General features: G+C 46.0%; 1 protein-coding gene across 2 annotated transcripts in view; it reads right to left on the reverse strand.

The window, feature by feature from the left end:
* Nucleotides 1–1,501: 1,501 nt before the first annotated feature.
* ACER2 (alkaline ceramidase 2) overlaps nucleotides 1,502–20,217 on the reverse strand; it is a 33,124-nt gene continuing 14,408 nt past the window's right edge. For both annotated transcript variants that reach the window (XM_032307027.1, XM_032307026.1), the window contains 3 exons: nucleotides 16,445–16,582; nucleotides 9,975–10,112; nucleotides 1,502–5,850 (listed from right to left, as the gene is read on the reverse strand). In XM_032307027.1, coding sequence (XP_032162918.1) covers nucleotides 5,664–5,850; nucleotides 9,975–10,112; nucleotides 16,445–16,582 — 463 coding nt within the window. In that variant the 3' untranslated portion in view covers nucleotides 1,502–5,663. The remainder of the gene's footprint in view (nucleotides 5,851–9,974; nucleotides 10,113–16,444; nucleotides 16,583–20,217) is intronic.

The following is a 20,217-nucleotide window of genomic DNA, read 5'->3' on the forward strand; positions in this document are numbered from 1 at the left end:
TTCCCCAGCAAATGTCACTGATAACACCGTCCATTTTGTGTCTCTTCGTGCTCTTGGCCTTCCCCTATGTCACTTTCTTGTAAGTAGCCTTAATGCAGAAACTACTAATTTTATTGCTATCTGTTAAATTTTGGGTTTTTTCCTTTTCCTTTTTTTTTTTTTTTTTTTTGGCTATTTGTTACATCTTTAAGGTAGTGATATGATCTCCGTTCTGTTGTAAAAGCAGCTGGATCAAATGTTTTGTTTTAATAAGAAATATAAAATAAACCAACTAAAAACGGACTTATCTTTCCCTTTTTGTGAGTTACCACGCAGAGAGACTTCCCAGCTAAGTGGGGTGTCGCCCACCAGGCCTGGAGACAGAAACAAGTGCTCACGAGGCGATGACAAATCCTTAGCTGAGGAGAGAGGCAGCCAGCACCCTTAAGTTGGGGCAGGAAGGAGGCTGAACCTCACCCCAGTGAATGAAGAACAAAAAACCAAATGGTCTACCTCTTATATTATGGAAAAATTCCACAATACAAAAGCTAGAATAATATGACAGACCCAGATATAATCCTATGAAAGGGTCTGATACTAGAAACCAATCTATAACCTATAAAGAGGCTTAGGCAAATGTAAGCTTGTTTTTTTTGAAGTCACTTGAAATGCACATTCCCGGCACCCTGGGGCACCCCGCCCCCCCCACCCCCCAGCCCCTCAGAAGAGGAAATCCTGACTTAGAGATGGTGGAGAGGAGGGGCACTGGTTTTAGAGGGCAGCTGGGAAAGCAGACCTAAGGTGACCAATTTCAGCCCGAGAGGATTTGAATCCTGGTCTGGTGTCTGGCCCTGCAGAAGCTCTTTAGGTGGGTGGCTTCTAGGGACACCTGAATTCACAAAAAATTACATGGGTGGGCATTTTTCCTAGGGAGAAGACTCACTACTCCCACCAGACGGGCAAAAAGTCTCTGCAGCCATGGCTTATGCCCTTATCCCTTCACCCAGACCAGGAAAAAAGTCTAAAAACCCACTGTAATGTATTTTATGGATTTAATGGATATATGGATTTAATGACAACCCTGATCCAGTCTCCCTTCTGAGGGTCACACTGTTCTTTTAAATACGGCCTATGAAATCTTACTAATTAAAAAAATGGTCCTAGGGAATTAAAAACAGGTACATACAAAATATGCCTGCTAAAAAAATTTGCTATGCATTTAGGCACGTCATACTAGAAATATTACGCTAATCTGGAGGGTGTTTAATAATAACAATACCCAAGGGGTGCTCGGGTGGCTCAGTTAAGTATCTGCTTTTGGCTCAGATCATGATGCCCGTCGTGGGATCGAGCCCCACAGGAGTCTCCCTGCTCGATGGGAAGTCTGCTTCTCCCGCTTCTACTCCCCCTGCTTGTGCACCCTCTCTCGCTCACTCTGTCAAGCAAAGTCTTTTAAAGAATAAAAAATAAAATAATGACACCCCAAATCATTAACAAATTAATTTGGGAAAATGTGCTTTGCTTGACAATCCATTAAATGCATCTTTTATTTTCAGGTATTTCCGAAATCATTTGGGAAATAAACACAAACATAAATTCACAGAAAATGCCCCTTACGGCTTTAATATCGAATATAACCATCATAGCTCACAAAAATAGCATAAAGTGCAAAAGCTCCATTTCAAAAGGCTTCAAATCATTCCCAAAGCAATGGAGACTAAATGCTACCACAGCCAGGGAGCCCACACCACCCTTATACGGAACAAGTCCAGAAAGTATAAAACAAGGGGATGTATCTGAAAATACCATGTAAGTTCTGATTACATACTGTGATTATAAAATAGTCTTCAATCTGGTTTAACAGAGAGAAAGAATCAATTCAAACAATCAGTCCTTTAGAATAGAGGCCTTTTTCTTCTTCTTCTTTTTTTAATCTGTAGGAGAATGTCCATAAAATCCCTTGAGAACCCCAATCTGGCCTGCCAATTCTCTCTGGCCAGCTGGAATGGTAGCACCCAGGCAAAGAGCTGACAATGAAAGGTTCCAAGCTCATTTGGGGAAAAGGAGCTGGGGTTGGGAGTGCTCGCTGGACAAGCTTCAGCCCTCCCCCATCCCCCAGATGGCTGTGTGTCAGCCCCATGGGATGAAGAGCCGAGGAGACTCCGTCCCACTCTCAGAACCTGCAACATGGCATTGGTTCACATAAGCGTGATGAACGGGTGAGAAGTTTTGACACACCTGAGAAATCCAGTAAAAACAAGTTACAGTTTTGTTTTTGTTTTTTTAAGAAAGTCTGTGCTTGATGACCATCAAGCTTAGATTCCCCCAACAGAACATCTTGGATCCACAATTGTTAGGCACTCATCCGAGGGACAGGCCTCATTTCCCCCAAAATGTAGCCTGTTACCAAACAGATTCAGGTTATCTCTCCCCCATACACCTTCGATATATTCGTGCTAATAATATAATCATAATCATAAAGAGCAATGATTTTTTTCTAAAAATTAAGATTGAATCAAACACTGGAAAATAAGAATCACCGACTTAAATGATCGCTCGGTAACGAGGACAGCAATGTTGACTCTCTTAGATCCAACTCCTGCTCATTCTCGGTCTTAGGCAAATCTATCCAAGCAGAACACAAATGTACCGGACCTGCCATGACCTAAGTCACAAACATCACATCTCCACGTCTCTGCGTTATTAGAGAGAAAAACCCAAAAGATTCTTGATTGCACATCAATCAATAAGCTATTCACTTTTTTAAATCTGAAAACCTATAGAACCCTATTTTTACCAGCAATGTCCTGCGACTCGTTAATCCGGAGCAGAGGCCTCTGGAAGATAGAATTCAGTTCATTATTTCTCGGGACCTATTCATGTCAGGCTCAATTTAAAAAGAAGACTCAGCAGTAAGTCAGAATCCAGTGATGAGCTCTCAAGGGTACAGCTGACCGAGTGTATTCCAAAAGCTGCTCCTCATGAAAAATACATAACTGGCATTTATATTCCATTCAAGCGACCGGAAGAACTGTCCCCTCTAAAAGACGGCTGCTCACAAGGCTATGGGGCAGGAGGGGGAGACGAGAAGAAAATATACCAGAATATTAACAATGATTGTTCTCGGACAATAGAAATACAGACTTCTTTTTCCCTTCGACTTTCCTGTGGTTTTCCAATTTTCTTTCAAGAGTGTTTAGTGCTAGAAGAAAAGCATCCTAAATATAAATGTAAATATAAATATGTCAGAAGTCTAACTTCAAACTAGATTGTTCAACTCCTTTCTCGATTTACCAAGCTAACAAGCTAGAGTGATTTTTGTTCAAAAGTTCAGTTTTTGTCCTCAAATAAAGCCATTCCGTACGTTATCAGCCCTCAGCTCATTAAAACCAATCTCTAGAAGGGCCTTGTTTTTTTGTTTTTGTTTTTGTTTTTAAACAGCAAAAATATCCCTTCTGATATCTTAACTAAGTCATCTGTCTCGTAGAAGACAGATGGAAACAGCCCTGTGAGTTGGGGCGCTGATCTCCTTATTTCCAACAGTCACATTGCATCCCTATTTCCAAAGGACACTCAGAAACTTCCAGAAGAGCAAGATCAAAGAGATGAGAGTTGGAGGTGATGATCATCAAGGACCCACCCACCCCTTTACCTGAGAGAGAGACACAGTCCCTCCCTAACTGCTGAACAGTGCTCCTGTCAATGAGGAACTCTCAAGACAGAAATTAAACCTCACACAGAACACAAACCCTTCCCGCACTTCTCTGCCTCTCCTCATCCAAGTTTCCACGCTAAGACAGCTGGGCCTGAAGCATGTGGAAGCTTCTCTCTACTTTGGAGCATTCTGATACTACCGAATGGAGGAGCCCAGAATCCATGCCAGGTGAAATTAATCTGAAGCAAGGACTGCTACTTCCCTTTAAAAAATCCTAGACCAAAGTTTTAAAACTCGCAGTGGTTCCAAGAACCACCAAAATCTCAGAGGTGCATTAGAAGCCCACTAATACATAAACACCTTTTTTCAAAGTATATTTTTAAACCATAATACACAGGTACACTCCTTCAACACCAAATTTTTCACCATGGAAACCACAATTTAACTTGCATCTTCACTGCATGATATTAGGGAAATATGTAAGTTCTACCTGCAAATAAACTTAATAGAATACAACACATTTCTCACATTTGGGTTCCATCAGGATCTCTTACTGTAAATAGGGTTGTGCTAAAAAAAAAATTACTTGAAAACCACAGAAGGAGAACAAAGTCACTCATTTTTAAACTCTCAGTTCATTGTTCCTTATTGGACTTTTCACCTTGGATCCTGTACAAAATTCTCAGTAAAGCAAGAGTTCCTAGACACGCCACAGACTGGTACTGCCCAACTCTTCAATCCTTGGTGATACGACTCCTGTCCTCACAAGGACACCTCCGTCCTGCCCTCTTTCACAGCGGAATGCTGCAAGGCAGGAGGTGTCAGAGGGACAGTGAGTATCCCTGAGGTCATGTACCCCCCCCACACACACCTCGATGACCATTTCTGGAGTCTTCATTCAGCCCAGTGAAGAGGTTAGTGGTAGCCAGTGTCATCTGAGCTGAGGAAAAACTCAGAAGGCAACAGACTTGCCCACTGCATAAGTGACCCGAAAAGCCAGCCTGGGATCCCCTCAGTAGTCGAGAGAAGCAGCCATCAGATGCTCAGAAAAACCACAGGAAGCACCTTGTACTCAGAGTGCACAGAGTACGATTCCCACAGGAAACACTGGACAAAGAAGAGGCGAGGTTTTCGAGGATAACTTCCAGAATCGAAGGTTTCCCATTAGCAGAAGTTTCCAGAACTTTGTGTTTGCTCCAGATGTTAAACCAGGATCCCCACTGTGACCATCCCAAGGCCTTGACTTTACAGAGTTCAGCAGCAAGGAGTGGGGCTCTGTGTGCAGATGGCTTAGCCATACCTACTCTTCTCCAAGTGTTGGAGGCCCCTGGGCTGGGGGGCACTTAGAAATTGTGCTCATCTTCAAGAATGGCTTAAAGTGGAGTGTAGCTTTTGGCACAGAGGGTTTTTCTGTCCACTCCACTCTCATCTGAAGTCCCCGGCTCTCAGCAGAGGTAGTAGAGAAAGGATTCACAAGCACAAGTAAAATCTGGTTACCGAGAGTCTCCAAGTAGACCAGTAGCCTCCTCAGCCACAAGCCCTGCGTGGGTTTCATTGGCTTGGTTTTATTTTAGGACCATTTCCCCAGATGAAAATCCCTGGCATCTTCCATCAGTCAGATGGTCTTGCCTGTCACAGAGTCTGTCAGCAGGAGGGTCCACTCTGAGAGCACATGGGACCAGTGGGGTCTGGAGCAAACGCCTTCTGGGAATTGAGGCTCCCACAAGGGACCACCTTGCCATCACAAAGGATACAGCCCAACCAGTCACTGTATCTGGAAGGGACGCTGAGAAGATCTACCTGATGCCCCTCAGTTCACTTTCCGTCTTGGGAAAGGGAAAGACCTTCTTCCCCCATGCACAGTGGAGTCCTGGTGAGCCACAGACTCGCTGGTTAGAGCCCAAGGGAACAAAATACTAAAAAGACAGACCCCTACCCCCAACTCTACAAACCACCAGCTGTCTTTGCTGGCAAGTGAAGCCCAGTGCATGAGGAAAAATAGGCAGAGAAGCCAGCCACTGCCTTGCCATCACGTGATCTTGACCGGTGATTTCTTGCTGGCACACAGGAGAGACACATAGGGGACACCGATGAAGGCCCATTTCTCACTGGGCCAGAACTTGATGACGGGGCCCTGCTCGGGAATCTCGGAAGCAGCGTCAAAGTAGGCAAAGCAGACGCAGCCCAGGTAGGCGGCAAGGCAGATGAGGATGTGCCTGTGAAAGGACACAGCAGGTCAGCACCCAGCCAGGGCCAACAAATATGGCCGCCTTCAGGGGACCCTGCCCTCCCCCACCCCCATCCCTGCCCCACCCAGCCTGCCTTCCTTCCAAGGAGGAAGGGGCGGTAAGGTAACCAACAATCCTCGGAATAGTAGGAGAACTGCAAATCTGGGGCAAACACGGCCTGTTTTAGAAAGTTCTAAAATATTCCACGTGGTGATAGGAGCAAATATGCAAATGCTTTTGGGGCTCAACCCTGAAGACTGAGGTACAAGGATCTAAAACAGGTGCTAAGAAGATGAAACTGAGACCATCTGATTAGATCCCACCTTCTTCCTCCAATGTTGCTTACACATAATTTATGCCCTTTATTAGGAATCCTTTTATACAGACAAAACTGTTTTTACAGCTTAGTAGGGAAACTTTCTCACTTTACTGTGTCCGTAAGAAGTCGTATATGAATCCTTTAGCAAGCAAGGACCATTTAAAAGCAGGTAACCCTTCCCTCTACTCTAGACTGAAATTAAATTCCAGATGAGCTAAAGATTTAAAATCCATTTTTAAAATAGAGTCAGAGAAAACATTTTTATGAACTTTGGTGGGGGAGGCCTTTCTGATACTGACAAAGTCCAGAAACCCTACAAGAAGAGATTGACTTATGTGAGAACATGACTGTTGATAACCCATATGGTACCAAAAAACCCTCATGCACTGAAAGATAAATGGGAAAGGGGGGCGTGAGATATTTGTATCATATGACCAGTTAAAATCCCTATATTCTGGAGGGTGGCTCAGTCGGTTAAGCAGCTGACTCTTGATTTGAGCTCAGATCATGATCTGAGGATTCTGAGATCGAGCCCGGGGTCGCGCTCCTTACTGAGCATGGAGCCTGCTTAGGAGTCTCTCTCTCCCTCTCCCTCTGCCCAACCCTCTCACACACGTGCACTCTCTCTCAAAAAATAAAATAAAATCCCTATTTTCCAAAGAGCTCTCAAAAACTAATCCTTTCATAGGATGCCCTTTAACCCAATCAGGGTGGGTGAAGATGGCATGATTGACCTTGGTCTCACACTATAAACACTGAAGCTGGCCACTGCCTCCATGAGGGCTCAGTGTAGAATTCTGTCTGAGCTGATATGCATGCAGATTTGCATAATACATACAGATACTGGACGGTAATGACTGGTTACTCTGTGCCAGACACCAGGTTGCTAGATAGAAATTGTTTAAAAATAGAAACACTGCAGGGAAGACAAATGAAAAGGTACCTTGCAAACGAAGAAATGCACCCATTGAACTTAAACTGTGAAAGAGGCTCAACAATGATGCTAGTTTTTTACAAAGACATGAAAATAAAAATGTTTTTAACCAGGGTAACATGAGTTAAGAGTTAATATCTAGTATATATGAAAGTATGGATAAAAGGCATTATCTTACAGACTTTAATAAAAAGTGTGCATTAATATTTCAGAGATACAGGGGCACCTGGGTGGCTCAGTGGGTTAAGCCTCTGCTTTCGGCTCAGGTCATGATCTCATGGTCCTGGGATCAAGCCCCACATTGGGCTCTCTGCTTGGCAGGGAACCTGCTTCCCCCCTCTCTCTCCACCTGCCTCTTTGCCTACTTGTGATCTCTGTCAAATAAATAAATAAAATCTTTTAAAAAAAATACTTTGGAGATACAGATCTATATGTACCTGTATCTAGTAGGTATAGATATAATCTACAGATATATAAAATTTAACCTAAGGAAATGTGCAGGCACGTGAACAAATAACCTAATTACCTATTAATAGAGAGGTGGGCTAAATGAATTCTAAAGCATCTATACTGGGAGGTATTTATTAGACACAAAAAAGTGGAAGATAATATGTATGCACTGGTAAGGAAAGTCATCCACAATCTAGTATTCCCTATGTAAGAAAAAAACAAAACAGAACACTTTATATCACCTATAGAATGATGCGAGATATATTTATAAAAAGTATAATTAGAGAAACAGACATGAAAAATCTAGAATAAGGGGCACTAGCTGGCTCAGTCAGGGGAGTGTGTGAGTCTTGATCCCGGGGTTGTGAGTTCAAACCCTATATTAGGTGCAGAAATTACTTAAAATTTTTAAAAAATCTTAGGCCGTTAACAATTGTTATTCTTTGGTGGAATTATGAGAGCCTCTCTATGCTTCTGTTTAAATTTGTTCTAAATCATCTTTTTTTTTTAAGATTTTATTTATTTGACAGAGAGAGAGGCATCACAAGTAGGCAGAGAGACAGGCAGAGAGAGAGAGAGAGGGAAGCAGGCTCCCTGTTGAGCAGAGAGCCCAATGCGGGACTCGATCCCAGAACCCTGAGATCATGACCTGAGCTGAAGGCAGAGGCTTAACCTACTGAGCCGCCAGGTGCCCCTGTTCTTAAAGCATCTTAACTGGGGCAAAAATATGATTCAACTTTGAAAAAGCAGGAATTACACCAAACTTGAAACAAATTTAAGTCTGAGCCAACATTATTACAATCTAATTTTTGAATTTTGCTTAAATTGCTAAGGTTACCAAGAAACTTGGATTGATAAAAATATGTACTTACTGTACCTTGAATGAGGTCGTATTTACACACATGTGTACATTTATCAAAACTCATCCAAGTGTACACTTGGAATCTACAGTTTATTATTCCCATTATAACTCAAATTAACATGCATAAATTCACTAGTGTGAGTCAAGGTTGAACCTAAAAAAATTCCAGTCTTCAGACTGGAATCTTCAGTTTATGCTGTTTCACATTGTTTTGTCTTTTGCAAACAGTCCTGGGAGTCCCCAAGCCTTAAACCAAGAGCAAGTTGGGTCTCATGCTCAATCTATACAAGCTCCCACGTTCAAGGGCATTCACACGAGTTCTTTCAAACCACAGAGTTTTAGGCATCGCCCGATAGAAGTCAACCTTCTTCTGAATCTTGGATCTAATAAAGTTTTTCCAGCTCCTTTCCACTGGAATTCTCCCCGGAGCTCTCAATGTACAAGGGACATCGTAAAGCAGATTTCCCTTGGTCCTTGTTCTCTTTTGCAATCAGAAGTTCTGGGGCACAGAGAAACAGGGCTCTGGGTTTGGAGCTGAAGCAGTTCATAGGAAAAAACCATTTGACTTCCTCCTCAGCGTGCTGAGTGTAGGAGTCTGCATGCTGTTTAATAAACTGCTTGTGAGTGCCTGGGTGGTTCAGTCGGTTAAGCGTCTGCCTTCGGCTGAGGTCATGATTGCAGGGTCCTGGGATTAAGCCCCGCATCGGACTCCCTGCTCAGCAGGAAGTCTGCTTCTCCCTCTGCTTGTGTATGCGCGCTCTCTCTCTCTCTCTCTGACAAATAAATAAAATCTTAGGGGCGCCTGGGTGGCTCAATCTTTGCATGTCTGCCTTTGGCTCAGGTCATGGCCCCAGGGTCTTGGGATTGAGCCCCGCATCGGACTCCCTGTTTGGAAAGAAGCCTGCTTCTCCCTCTCCCACTCCCCCTGCTTGTGTTCCCTCTCTCACTGTGTCTCTCTCTGTCAAATAAATAAAATCTTTATTTTTTGAATTTTTATTTTTTAAACTGCTTGCTGCCCTTTTTCTTTAACTTAACCGTATATCCTGAGCACAGCTGCTCCAGTTCCCAATGACTGAATTCCCAGGTGAGCGATTCTGAACAATTAATTCACTTCTCTGGGCATCCGTTTCTACCTGTAAAATGCATGGGTGAGACTGTCCCCAGGTGACCTGTGATGCCTTCACCTGGTCACCTGGGCATCCCAGTCCCCACGTCACCTCTGTTCCAAGTCTTCCCCACCCCCACCACCCGACCCTGGGCGATCTAGCTAGAGCTCAGGTTACGGATTCGGTTTTCAGACTCCTTTATGCTTTAGTAAAGGAGCCAGAGGTAAGGGACCGCAGACCCAAAGCACACACAATTAGGTCTTTTTGTCCTGGCTAAGCCTGCTCCCTGGAGCCTACGGCGCATTTGACAATACTTCCCATTGCTTCTGAAAGGTCCGACGGCCTCTGCGAGAAGAGGTGCCCCTAGGCTGTGCCCTATCCCCTTGCACACCACGCACACCGGGCAGGGAGGCGCAGGCCCGTGCGGCGGCCCGGGCTTACCACGCGCAGTGCAGGTAGGGAAAGTGGAAGGACGACAGCAGCTCGCAGAAGGCTCGGTCACTGATCCAGCAGAAGAGCGCCAGGGCCCACCACAGGCCCGAGAAGAGGCCCAGCTTAAAGACACGCACGTTGTCACACCTGCACAGGGATCCAGAAAGCGAGTCAGCCTCAGTCCCGCTGTCACCCACCTTGCTGGCCCCCTTCTTCTGGCTCCTACCACGCCCCTAACCCCAGCCCCTCGGCACTGCAGGCCCCACCCAACATCCTGTCCCCACCCCCAACCCAAGCTTCTGGATGTAGACTCCACACGTCCACACACAGAGGACTCCCAAAGCCGTGTTCTCACCCTGGCCTCCCCCAGACTCGAGACTCACAGATGCAGCGACCGCCTGGACACGCCCACCCACGTGTAACACAGACCCAAATCTAACGTGTCCTTAACGAACTCCTGTTCTCCTACGTACACTGCCCCTCACTGCTGCCTCTGTCATCAACTCCCGGCCCCCGAGGGATCCTCATATGCCTCAGATAGCCCGGCATGTGCCCCTGACCTTAGCACTGGCTGTTGCTGCTCCTGGAATGCTCTCGCTCACGTATCCACATGCTTCACCGTCTCCCAGCCTCTGCTCAAATGCCCCTCAGGAAACCCTTTCCTGACCACTGCTAACAACCGCCCCACGGGCCTCCACCCCTACGCGACACTCTCATACCCCACCCCCCACTTCCCTCTTCTCTCCTCTGACTTCTCCGGAGGGATTCCAACCCCTCTAGCACCCTCGATGTTTACTTGTGGACAGGTGGTCTTCCCCAGGAACAGCACGGGACACACACAGGCCTCCCACTATTTGCTGAATAGAAAGAGCTCTCACGCACACCGGGACAAAATGTTTTTCAGATACCAATCCTAACAGCCCAAAGAAATTCCCATCGCCACTTTCTTTCCTTGTTCCTGAATCGTTCGTAAAGGGGAGTGACTTCCATTCCTAGGGGAGAAGGCCCCGAGGCAGCTGGTGGCCGAGGGTACTTCTCGGCCCTCCCTCAGGTCTCTGTCCCTCCATGGACCGCTCCAAGGTCAGTCAAGCTCTCTGTGACCCCAAGAAGGGGTCACAGCTATGTGTTCAGATTTGTTGCACGAATGTCAAAAGCCTGACTGGTTGGTTGGGACTTTTCCTGGCCAACTGAGGAAGCATCGTACAACCAGCAAAACCAGGATGGGCAGTAGGTTCAAAGGCCTCAAAAACACAAACTGGAATACCGTCTTGTCGGACAGCTAAATGTCTTCCCTTGAAAACTTTTTTGAAATGATAGAGGCCTAGGCCTGGAGGCACTCAATTCCTACTTAGCTTTGTTGAGCACGTCGCCCTCACAGACTCCTCTCTTTCTCAGCTCAGCTTTCTCTGCCTCCTCAGGTCTCCGCTTCCAGGGCGCCTTCTCAAATAGACTTTCTCGGACGGCCCCCACCCCTGTGATGTTGTCGGCCTCGTGGGCACCCACCATTTTCCTTCATAATACTCGTCACAAGACGACATCGTTTTCGTTGCTGTAATTATCTGTTGAAGGTCTAGTATCCAGTCAGACAGGGAGCTCAACAAGAGTAGGACCTCTACCTGCTTTTCACCAACTACATGCACTGTCTGGCCCAGAACACACATGAAATAAATGCTTGCTAAATGAATAAATAAGGAAGTAAAGGAAAATGTTACTTGAATTCCCGTGACCTAAAGGAGCACATTTTTTTCCAGATTTTTTTTTTTTTAAAGTAACCACATTGACTGGGTACCAATTCTCTGAATGCACGCTAGGCACTATGAAAGGCAAAATGAAAAGGACTCTTGCCTTGCTATTTTAAAGATAAAATGAAAGAGGACAAAAACAAGTGTCAACAACTACAGACAATGTGGTACAAGAGGACCCATGTACACTCAATTCAATTAAACCTAGAAATTTTGGCTTAAGAACACTCCAGAACAGGGGTCAGCATACTGGAGAGGCAGTGTGTGTGTGACAGTCCGCCTCTCTTGCCAGATGATGAGTCACTTGGGAGGAAAGCCTGCAGAGTCAGGGTCCCAGGTTGCCTGGTTCTGTCCCCTCCTCTTTTTTTAGAGGACAGGTCCTACTACCCGCTGCTGACCAGGCCTATCTGCACTTGGGTCTTGCCCAAACCTGGGCTCCTTTGGGTTTTATTCCCACTTCTCAGGGCCCCTATCAAAAGAGCAACATGAGATTAAAGGAAAAAAGCAGAACAAAAGGGATATATACAGTAGAACCCTATTCTAGAATAAAAAAAAAATATCTCGGCTGTTATCTGTGGTTCTCCTTAACCCTTTGTTGTATTTGCAAAGTTGCCCTTAACAGACTCACTCCTATAACCAGGGGGGTGGAAAAAAGGCACCTACATTAAAATATATTCAGTGCAGCTGAGTCACTTGATAATAAGACAAAACAAATTTCAGTAAATGTCCAGTCATAACCCCAAATAAAATGTCGTTGCCACATGGTCTGAAAATTCAGAAAGGACACTGAAAATCAGAAAAGACTAGAAACAAGCTCTAGCAACAAGGCTAATGAGAAACAGAAAGCTCCCCAGCTCCTTCAAGCAGAGGGAGGCTGGATGGGAACTATTTAGCTGCTGCACTACAGATTATCACTAATGTCAGCAGAGCAGGTCCTGGAAGGAAACGCAAAAAGCAGCAAGGGCATTCCCTGTCTGGGAATTTGACCAAAGCAAGCCAACAACTTCTCCTTCCTTGCTGGGACTCAGGGGGAATTGGGACACAGCAGCGAACACAGGGGCCTCATTCCTGCCCATGGAGTCAACATCAAGAAAAGGGACAGGTACTAAACAATAACAAAGACGACAAAAAAAAAAAAAAAACCAGCACAAATAATTTTTTTTAAAAGACTTCACCCATTTATTTGGCAGAGAGACATACAGCGAGAGAGAGAACACAAGCAGAGGAAGAGAGAGAAGCAGGCTCCCAGCAGGGCTTGATCCCAGAACCTGGGATCATGACCCAAGTGGAGGGCAGAGGCTTAATGACGGAGCCATCCAGGCGCCCCAGCACAAATAACTTTTTAATTACAATTGGGAGGGCTGCCAGAAAGAAGTGTGAGGTGAGGAGCAAGGGAGCCAAATAGGTGAGTCAACAATGAGCCAGAAGTGAGCCAAGCAGGGGAGTCAGGCAGGGACAGCATGAACAAGGACTTGGGGATAGGGAAGGTCAGAGAAGCGAGAGGACAGAATGAAAGGGGGAAATTCGTGAAGGACAGATCAGCCAGAGAGGGCCATGTTAGGATTTTGAACTTCATCCTAATTGCAAAATCAGCTAAAAAAAAGAGACTATCAGAGGCATGCAGGGGCCATGCTGAGGATATTCAACTTAATGTCAATTGTAATGTCAACTAATAGAAAAACGAAAGTGATCGGATGGGACGTTCAGGGAAGGAAGAGGGCATACACCTCTGCTATGAGCAAACAGGTAAATGGTGCTCCCATTCACTGCAGCTGGAAATACTAGGAGAACCAGAACCAGAAAAGTTTGATCAGGAACCTGCTTGAATTCAAGATGGCTATGAGGGGTGGACCCAGAGGTGGGGCAAGCGTCTAGCCATGCCATGGTGAAGGTAAAAGGAAGGACAGAGGCAGACACACACCTGGGAGTCATTGGCACATGTTTGGTAATGAACGCTGCGGCTGTCGATGAGATCTTCCAGGGCCAAGTGTAGAGATAGGAAAGCCAAAGCGGAGGTCACCTTGAAGGACCCCCACGTGCAAACGTGTGTAGCAAACAAGGAGCTCCTGTCAGAGACTGAAGAGAAGTGGCTACAGAGTGAGCGGAGTCCCCGGTGGGTGTGGCTTCCCGGCAGGCATGGAGAAGAGCTCATCAAGCAGGAGAGGCGTGAATTGTGCAAAGAGCTGAGTGAAGAGCACAGAAGATACAGGAGGGCTAAGGAACCGCCACTGGGCATACAACCCCCAGGGGGCGTGGGTGCCGAAGTGAGGCAGAAGCTAGATGGCAGTGGGCTGGAGAAGAAAAGAGAGCTGAGGGACGAAGGCAACTTTTTTTAAAAGATTTTATTTATTTATTTGACAGAAAGACAGCGAGAGAGGGAACACAAGCAGGGGGAGTGAGAGAGGGGGAAGGAGGCTTCCCGTGGAGCAGAGAGCCCAATGTGGGGCTCGACCCCCAGGACGCTGGGATCATAACCTGAGCCAAAGGCAGACGCTTAACGACTGAGCCACCCAGGCACCCCTAAAGGCAACTTTTAAAGACAATGGGCTGTGGCGCCTGGCTAGCTCAGTGGGTAGAGCATGTGACTCTCAATCTCAGGGTCTTGAGTTCAAGCCCCTTGTTGGGTGTAAAAATCACTTATAGATATAATACGCACTTCAAAGACGCTGGGCTGTGACAGACAAGAGAGATAGGGTGGTGGTTGAAGACAGACCTGGACGGGGCACAGGTGAGAGCTAGGGAAGACAGGAGAGGCTCCAATGGGAAGGACTGTTTAAGGAGGGTTGAGGACCCAGGAGGCCATTTACAGGAATAAAGTATGAATTAGAGATGGACAGAATGATCCAGAGGCTGACAGACCTGGCAGGAAGGAAGGGCACTTCCTAATGAGCTACAGTGATGGCTAGCTTTTCGGAGGCTAAGATTTTTAAGTATGGAACAGATGATTTCCTTTGTAATCACGTACAAAGATTAGAGTATTAAAAGAAAATGTGGGTAGCTGGGTGGCTCAGTTGAAGCATCTTTGGCTCAAGTCATGATCGCAGGCTCCTGGGATTAAGTCCTACATCAGGCTCCCTACTCAGTGGAGAGCCTGCTTCTCCCTCTGCCCCTCCGCTTGCTCGTGCACACGCGCTCTCTCTCTCTCTCTGAAATAAATAAGTAAAATCTTAATAAGGAAAATGTTTCCCTGCTTAAAAGCGACACTCATGAAGCAGGATTTATTCAAACCATAATCTGCCCCTAACCACTGTCTTCCCTAATTTGTCCTTATTGAAGTACCCTGAATTAAAAATATTTTCCCTTCCGTTAAGCTGCTGGTGTAAAATTAACAAAATTTTAGGCCAAAACATAGCATCAAGAGTTAAAATGAACTAGATTGCAATGAATTCTCAAAAAAGAGAACTAAGTCCTCAACATTCTATCCAATTCGGGCCTAATATCAGCCAGCACCCCTGGACGATTACAAATCCATTTCAGATTTCTTTATTGGCAATTTGTGTGTTTTCCAAAGAGCTTCAAAATCCTGTTAGTGTTCTGAAACCAGTCTTTCCATTTTCCACTCCTTCAAGGCTACTGGGGAAAGCCAACAGACAAGACTGGACAGCACCCTTCCTCTGCCAGACACTATTTTAAATTCTTCAGTCACCTTTGACTCTGCCTGGTATGGCCAACATTCAAAGCAGCCGCTGGAGTCAAAGCAGTGGGAAGAACCACATGTCTCCTCTCAAAACAGAGACTAAGAGAAAGCTGTTGCCACATCACACAGAGCAACTCTCACACAAAGGAAGACAGATAAAAGGAGAAAGTCATGAATTAAAATGCACTTCTCAAGATGGGCACAAAGAACAACCAGCATTTTCTGAGTACCACCGTAAGGGCGGAGATTTGATGCATTTTGGGGTTAGAGGAGAAGTCATATACACACAAGGCTAAATTGTTTCTGGTATCAACCTAAACTTGAGCATACAACTTCCCAAAGGAAAATCCTTACGCAAATAGCAAAGGCTTTACCGGACAGGCTTTAACTAAGACACTAAGTGTCAGAGAGACTAGCGCCGTCCACGGTTTTCTGCCTGGAGTCCTTGTTGCCTTATATATAGACATTTCTTTTTCCTTCTGTGTGTGAATGCAACAGCCTCATTAGGACTTTTCTCCCTGGTCTTCTCCTCTGAACAAATCTATTCTTTGTACAGAATTAAGTCTTGCAGGCTGGCCTAGGCACCCGCCATGTCCTTGAGATGTTCCTGCTCGGCGAGCTAGTGCACTGCACCTACGAACCAGCTGCTTGCCTCTTTCTGGAGGTGCAATCATTAACATTTTGAGCTAAACCATCCAATGTGCTCCCAACCCGACAGCCAGGAACTAACTCTACGTGAAGAGTTAAAAGCCTCTTCCACACTTGAGGGCAGTAAAAAAACAAAACCCAAAAGCAAACAAAAAACAGAAGCCAGGCGCCTGGGTGGTGCAGTCGGTTAAGCAGCTGACTCTCAGTTTCAGCTCAGGTCATGATCTCTGGGTCATGAGATCGAGCCCTGCGTCAGGCTCTGAGCTCAGCAGGGAGTCTGCTTGGGATTCTCCCTCCCCCCCCCCCTTTCCTTGCCCGTTTGTGTGCGCTCTCTCTCTCTCGCAAATAAATAAATCTAAAACAAAAAAAAAAAATCCCAAAAAACAAAGAAGCTGTTGTGTTCCCAACCCAGGGACAGTCAGGGGTTAGCGGGGAAGAACAAAGGTACCCACCTCCTCAGCTCGGCAACGAGCAGCACGGTACAAGGAACCCCGAGGGTCATCAGAGAGATGTTGTTGATGGCCGGTTTGACGAACGCCAGGCATGTCGTCACCGCAGAAAGGACGCAGACCACTGCCTTGAACCTACCCCTGAATCAATGAAAGTAAACCAAACAGTTAGCCACGGAGCTCTGGTGGGTCTGGTGAACGCTGGCAGAGTGCAGGACCCGCGGGCAGGAGAGCGAGCTGAGAAGTGAGTTGTGCACCGAGTGCCACGAGTCTCAAACCCACTCCCGCTCACGGGCTCAGGAATTGCACTTCTAGCAGTTCACCCTTAGAAAATAACCACAAATTTGACAGCCATTTCGCCAGGACAATGGTAAAATGAGAATCCATCTAAGTCCCCGAGGGTCAGACATGGTTAACTGTTTTCTTAGTGTTCCTTGATTTTCTATATGTTTTTCAGAAGTTGTACAGCAGGTTCTAGCAAGGTCTTTCTGTAAAGGGTGAGAGCAGGAACGGTTTAGGTTTTGCAGGTCCTAGGACCTCCGCAGCTCCCCAAGTCTGCCCCTGCGGGACGGGTGGGAAGGGAATGGGCGTGGCTGTGCGCCAATAAAACTTGATTTGCAAAAGCAGGCAGTGGACCCTTCTGGCTCACAGGACCCAGCCTGCCAGTTTCCGTTCCACAAGGTGAACCTGGAGGAGCTTTATAAGGAAAACAGGGACCATTTACAAACCACAACGTTCCCTAGCTTAAAAGAAAGAATCTGCACACCTGGGTGGCTAAGTGCATTAAGCAAGCAACTCTTGATTCCTGCTCAGGTCATGATCTCTGGGTTGGGAGAATGAGCCCCTGAGCCCCCAGGCCCCCCCCCCCCCCCCCCCCGCCATGCTCAGTAGGGGGTCTACTGGTTCTTCTCCCTCCTCCTCTGTCCTTCCCCTCACTCTTGGACATGTACGCATGTACATGCTCTCTCCTCCTCTCTCAAATAAATAAAATCTTTTTAAAAAAAAAAAAAAAAAAAGGAAGCAAGAAAATACCATCCCCACACCCTTCAGTGGATGTACTTTCAGTAGAATGAGCCAGAAGTGGCGACGTGATCCTGGACATGCTCCTTCTTCTCTCCCTGGGACTCCATTTCCTTATCTATAAAATGAAAAGGCTGGACTAGATGACCCCCAAGGTCTCATCCATGACTGAAATTTAGGAGCACATGATTTTCCTGAAGTTTCTTTTATTCCTCATTAGCACAATTTACTTTGGCAATTTACTTTGGCCGCAAGCCCTGGAACAGGTCACAGTTGAGAAACTCATTTGAATGAAATTCCATTATAAAGAAATCAAAGTACAATGAAACCTCCAAAATACAAATTTATCTCTTAAAGAGGAAAACCATTTATCATCAAGGTGCAGGAAATCATTGATCAAGCTGCCAACTTTCTGACCGGAATGAACAAGAATTGTAGCCCTGAACTTCAACCAGAGAGAAAATACGAATGCAGGAAAGTGTCCAGGCAGCAAATCCTCAAGAGAATCATGTTTTCCTCCTGGCCTTGGCTGGCATCCTAAGTTACTGGAGGAAAGGCTGTCTGCTCCAGCCGGAGGATGACAGCCCACAGCTCTCCTCCAACCCCCACCCCCCATCATTGCAAATGACCCTTGGAGACCCACCATAACTCTTTCACTGGGTTTTTGAGGTTCTATGATCTGCACTGAGCTTTTCAGCCTTTTTAGATTGGATAAATGGAAAAAAAAATAATAATAATAATAATAAAATAAAAACAAAACAAAAACCACTTGTAGGGGAGCCTGGGTGGCTAAGTGGGTTAAAGCCTCTGCCTTTAGCTCAGGTCATGATCTCAGAGTCCTGGGATCGAGCCCCGCATCGGGCTCTCTGCTCCGCGAGGAGCCTGCTTCCCCCCACCTCTCTGCCTGCCTCTCTGCCTCCTTGTGATCTCTCTGTCAAATAAATAAATTTAAAAAAAAAAAGGCTTGTAAGTTGCATTAACTCTTTAGATCAACGGTTGAAGAGTTAGTGAAGGCAACAGTGATGTAAGCACAGATTTTCCAGCTAACAGATGTAGGTTCGCTTGCTGCTTTCATCACTGAATAGCTGTGGTACCTCTTGGCAAGTTCTGAAACCCTCCAAACCTTGGGTTTCCCATATTAAAATGAAGACCCGCTACCCTATGGTGTTTCTAGAAGCATTAAAGCCCTTAACGTAGTGCCTGGTACATGGCATGTGCTAATAAAATCCACTATTAACTGTTACATTCCCAGTGTTTGACAGTAAATGCTATTTTAAATAGTGTTATTGTGAATAATAGCTCCTCTCAGGGAAAACCTGATGGGGCTGGTGTAGCAATCCCCTAAGGCTCTGGAGGGTATTACCAAACAGTTCAAAGGCAGCAAGCTTGACCAAACTTGCTTTAAGGAGAACAGAGCCAGACACCCCCCATGTCGGTCCAGAGGTTGAGGAGGAATGCGCTTCACAAAGGCGGCCAAGCAGACAACACTGCAACGGGCAGAAGTCCACACAAGCCACAGACAGCCCACCTGACCCGAGTTACCTGAGGACCTGGGGACAAGAGAGCTGGCCACACCCAGGAGCATAGGGTTCTGACAAAATGCTGTCATGTCGATGACACCTGGCAACCCCTGGTCTCTGGTCCGCCTCTCCACTTTCCAGCCTATTATGGGCTCAAAGTGGAACACCAGGTCAGGGTACCCCGATCACCCCGGCTTCCTCGATTCCCCCAAATCAAAACAGCCAACACCAACAACATAACATAACAAAGCTGCTGCTGGTGTTTCCATGAGCCACCCTTTAGAGCAGAGGTTTGCAACCCTGTCAGACCCTGTGCTCCTTTTCTGCAGCAAATACCTGGCAATGCCCCTTTTACTCTTCCAAAGTGCAATGGATTTTATGGATGATAAAACCTCCATCATGGCAACCACCAAAACCTGTTCACAAACTTCCCAGACGTCCCTCAAGGAATGGAAATGTCCCTGGTTAAGATCCATGGCTTTACGGTGCCTTTAGGGTGGCTCAGTTGGTAGAGCAACTGCTCAGGTCATGATCCTAAAATCCCAAGATAGAGTCCCACATTGGGCTCCCAGCTCAGCAGGGAGTCTGCTTCTCCCTCTCACCTTCCCCTTTTCATTCTCTCTCTCTCTCAAATAAATAAATGAATAAAATCTTAAAAAAAAAAATCCATGGCTTTAAACTAACTTTTTTTTTTAAGATTTTATTTATTTGACAGAGAGAGAGAAATCACAAGTAGGCAGAGAAGCAAGCAGAGAGAGAGAGGGGAGGAAGCAGGCTCCCTGCAGAGCAGAGAGCCCGATGCGGGGCTTGATCCCAGGACCCTGGGATCATGACCTGAGCCAAAGGCAGAGGCTTTAACTCACTGAGCCATCCAGGCGCCCTAAACTAACTTTTAGGACTAAAATGTAATCTAGGTAGAACAACCCCTGCCCAAGATAGTCACAGAATTACAGCATCTGGTCCTGGCAGGTCCCTCCATGTCCTTTTCTAAGGAAGGAACTGATAAGGCCCAGAGAGTCCAAGGCCCAGGTCCCCAGTCAACCAGCCAGAGCCGCATGGCCAGACCCCAACCTGGTAATTCGGGACTCAAAAACTGGATGGGGTTATAAAGTGAGGGCAAAATCGTAAAAATCACAGCAGGATAAATCTATAAGAAATGGAAACAATTCGTCCATCATAGTTCTTTGTTCTATGGAGTTTTTTTTTCCTCACAACTAAAATGTCTAAACATTACTA

The sequence above is a fragment of the Mustela erminea genome, chromosome 12 (assembly GCF_009829155.1).
Source record: "Mustela erminea isolate mMusErm1 chromosome 12, mMusErm1.Pri, whole genome shotgun sequence".
In the NCBI taxonomy this organism is placed as follows: domain Eukaryota; kingdom Metazoa; phylum Chordata; class Mammalia; order Carnivora; family Mustelidae; genus Mustela; species Mustela erminea.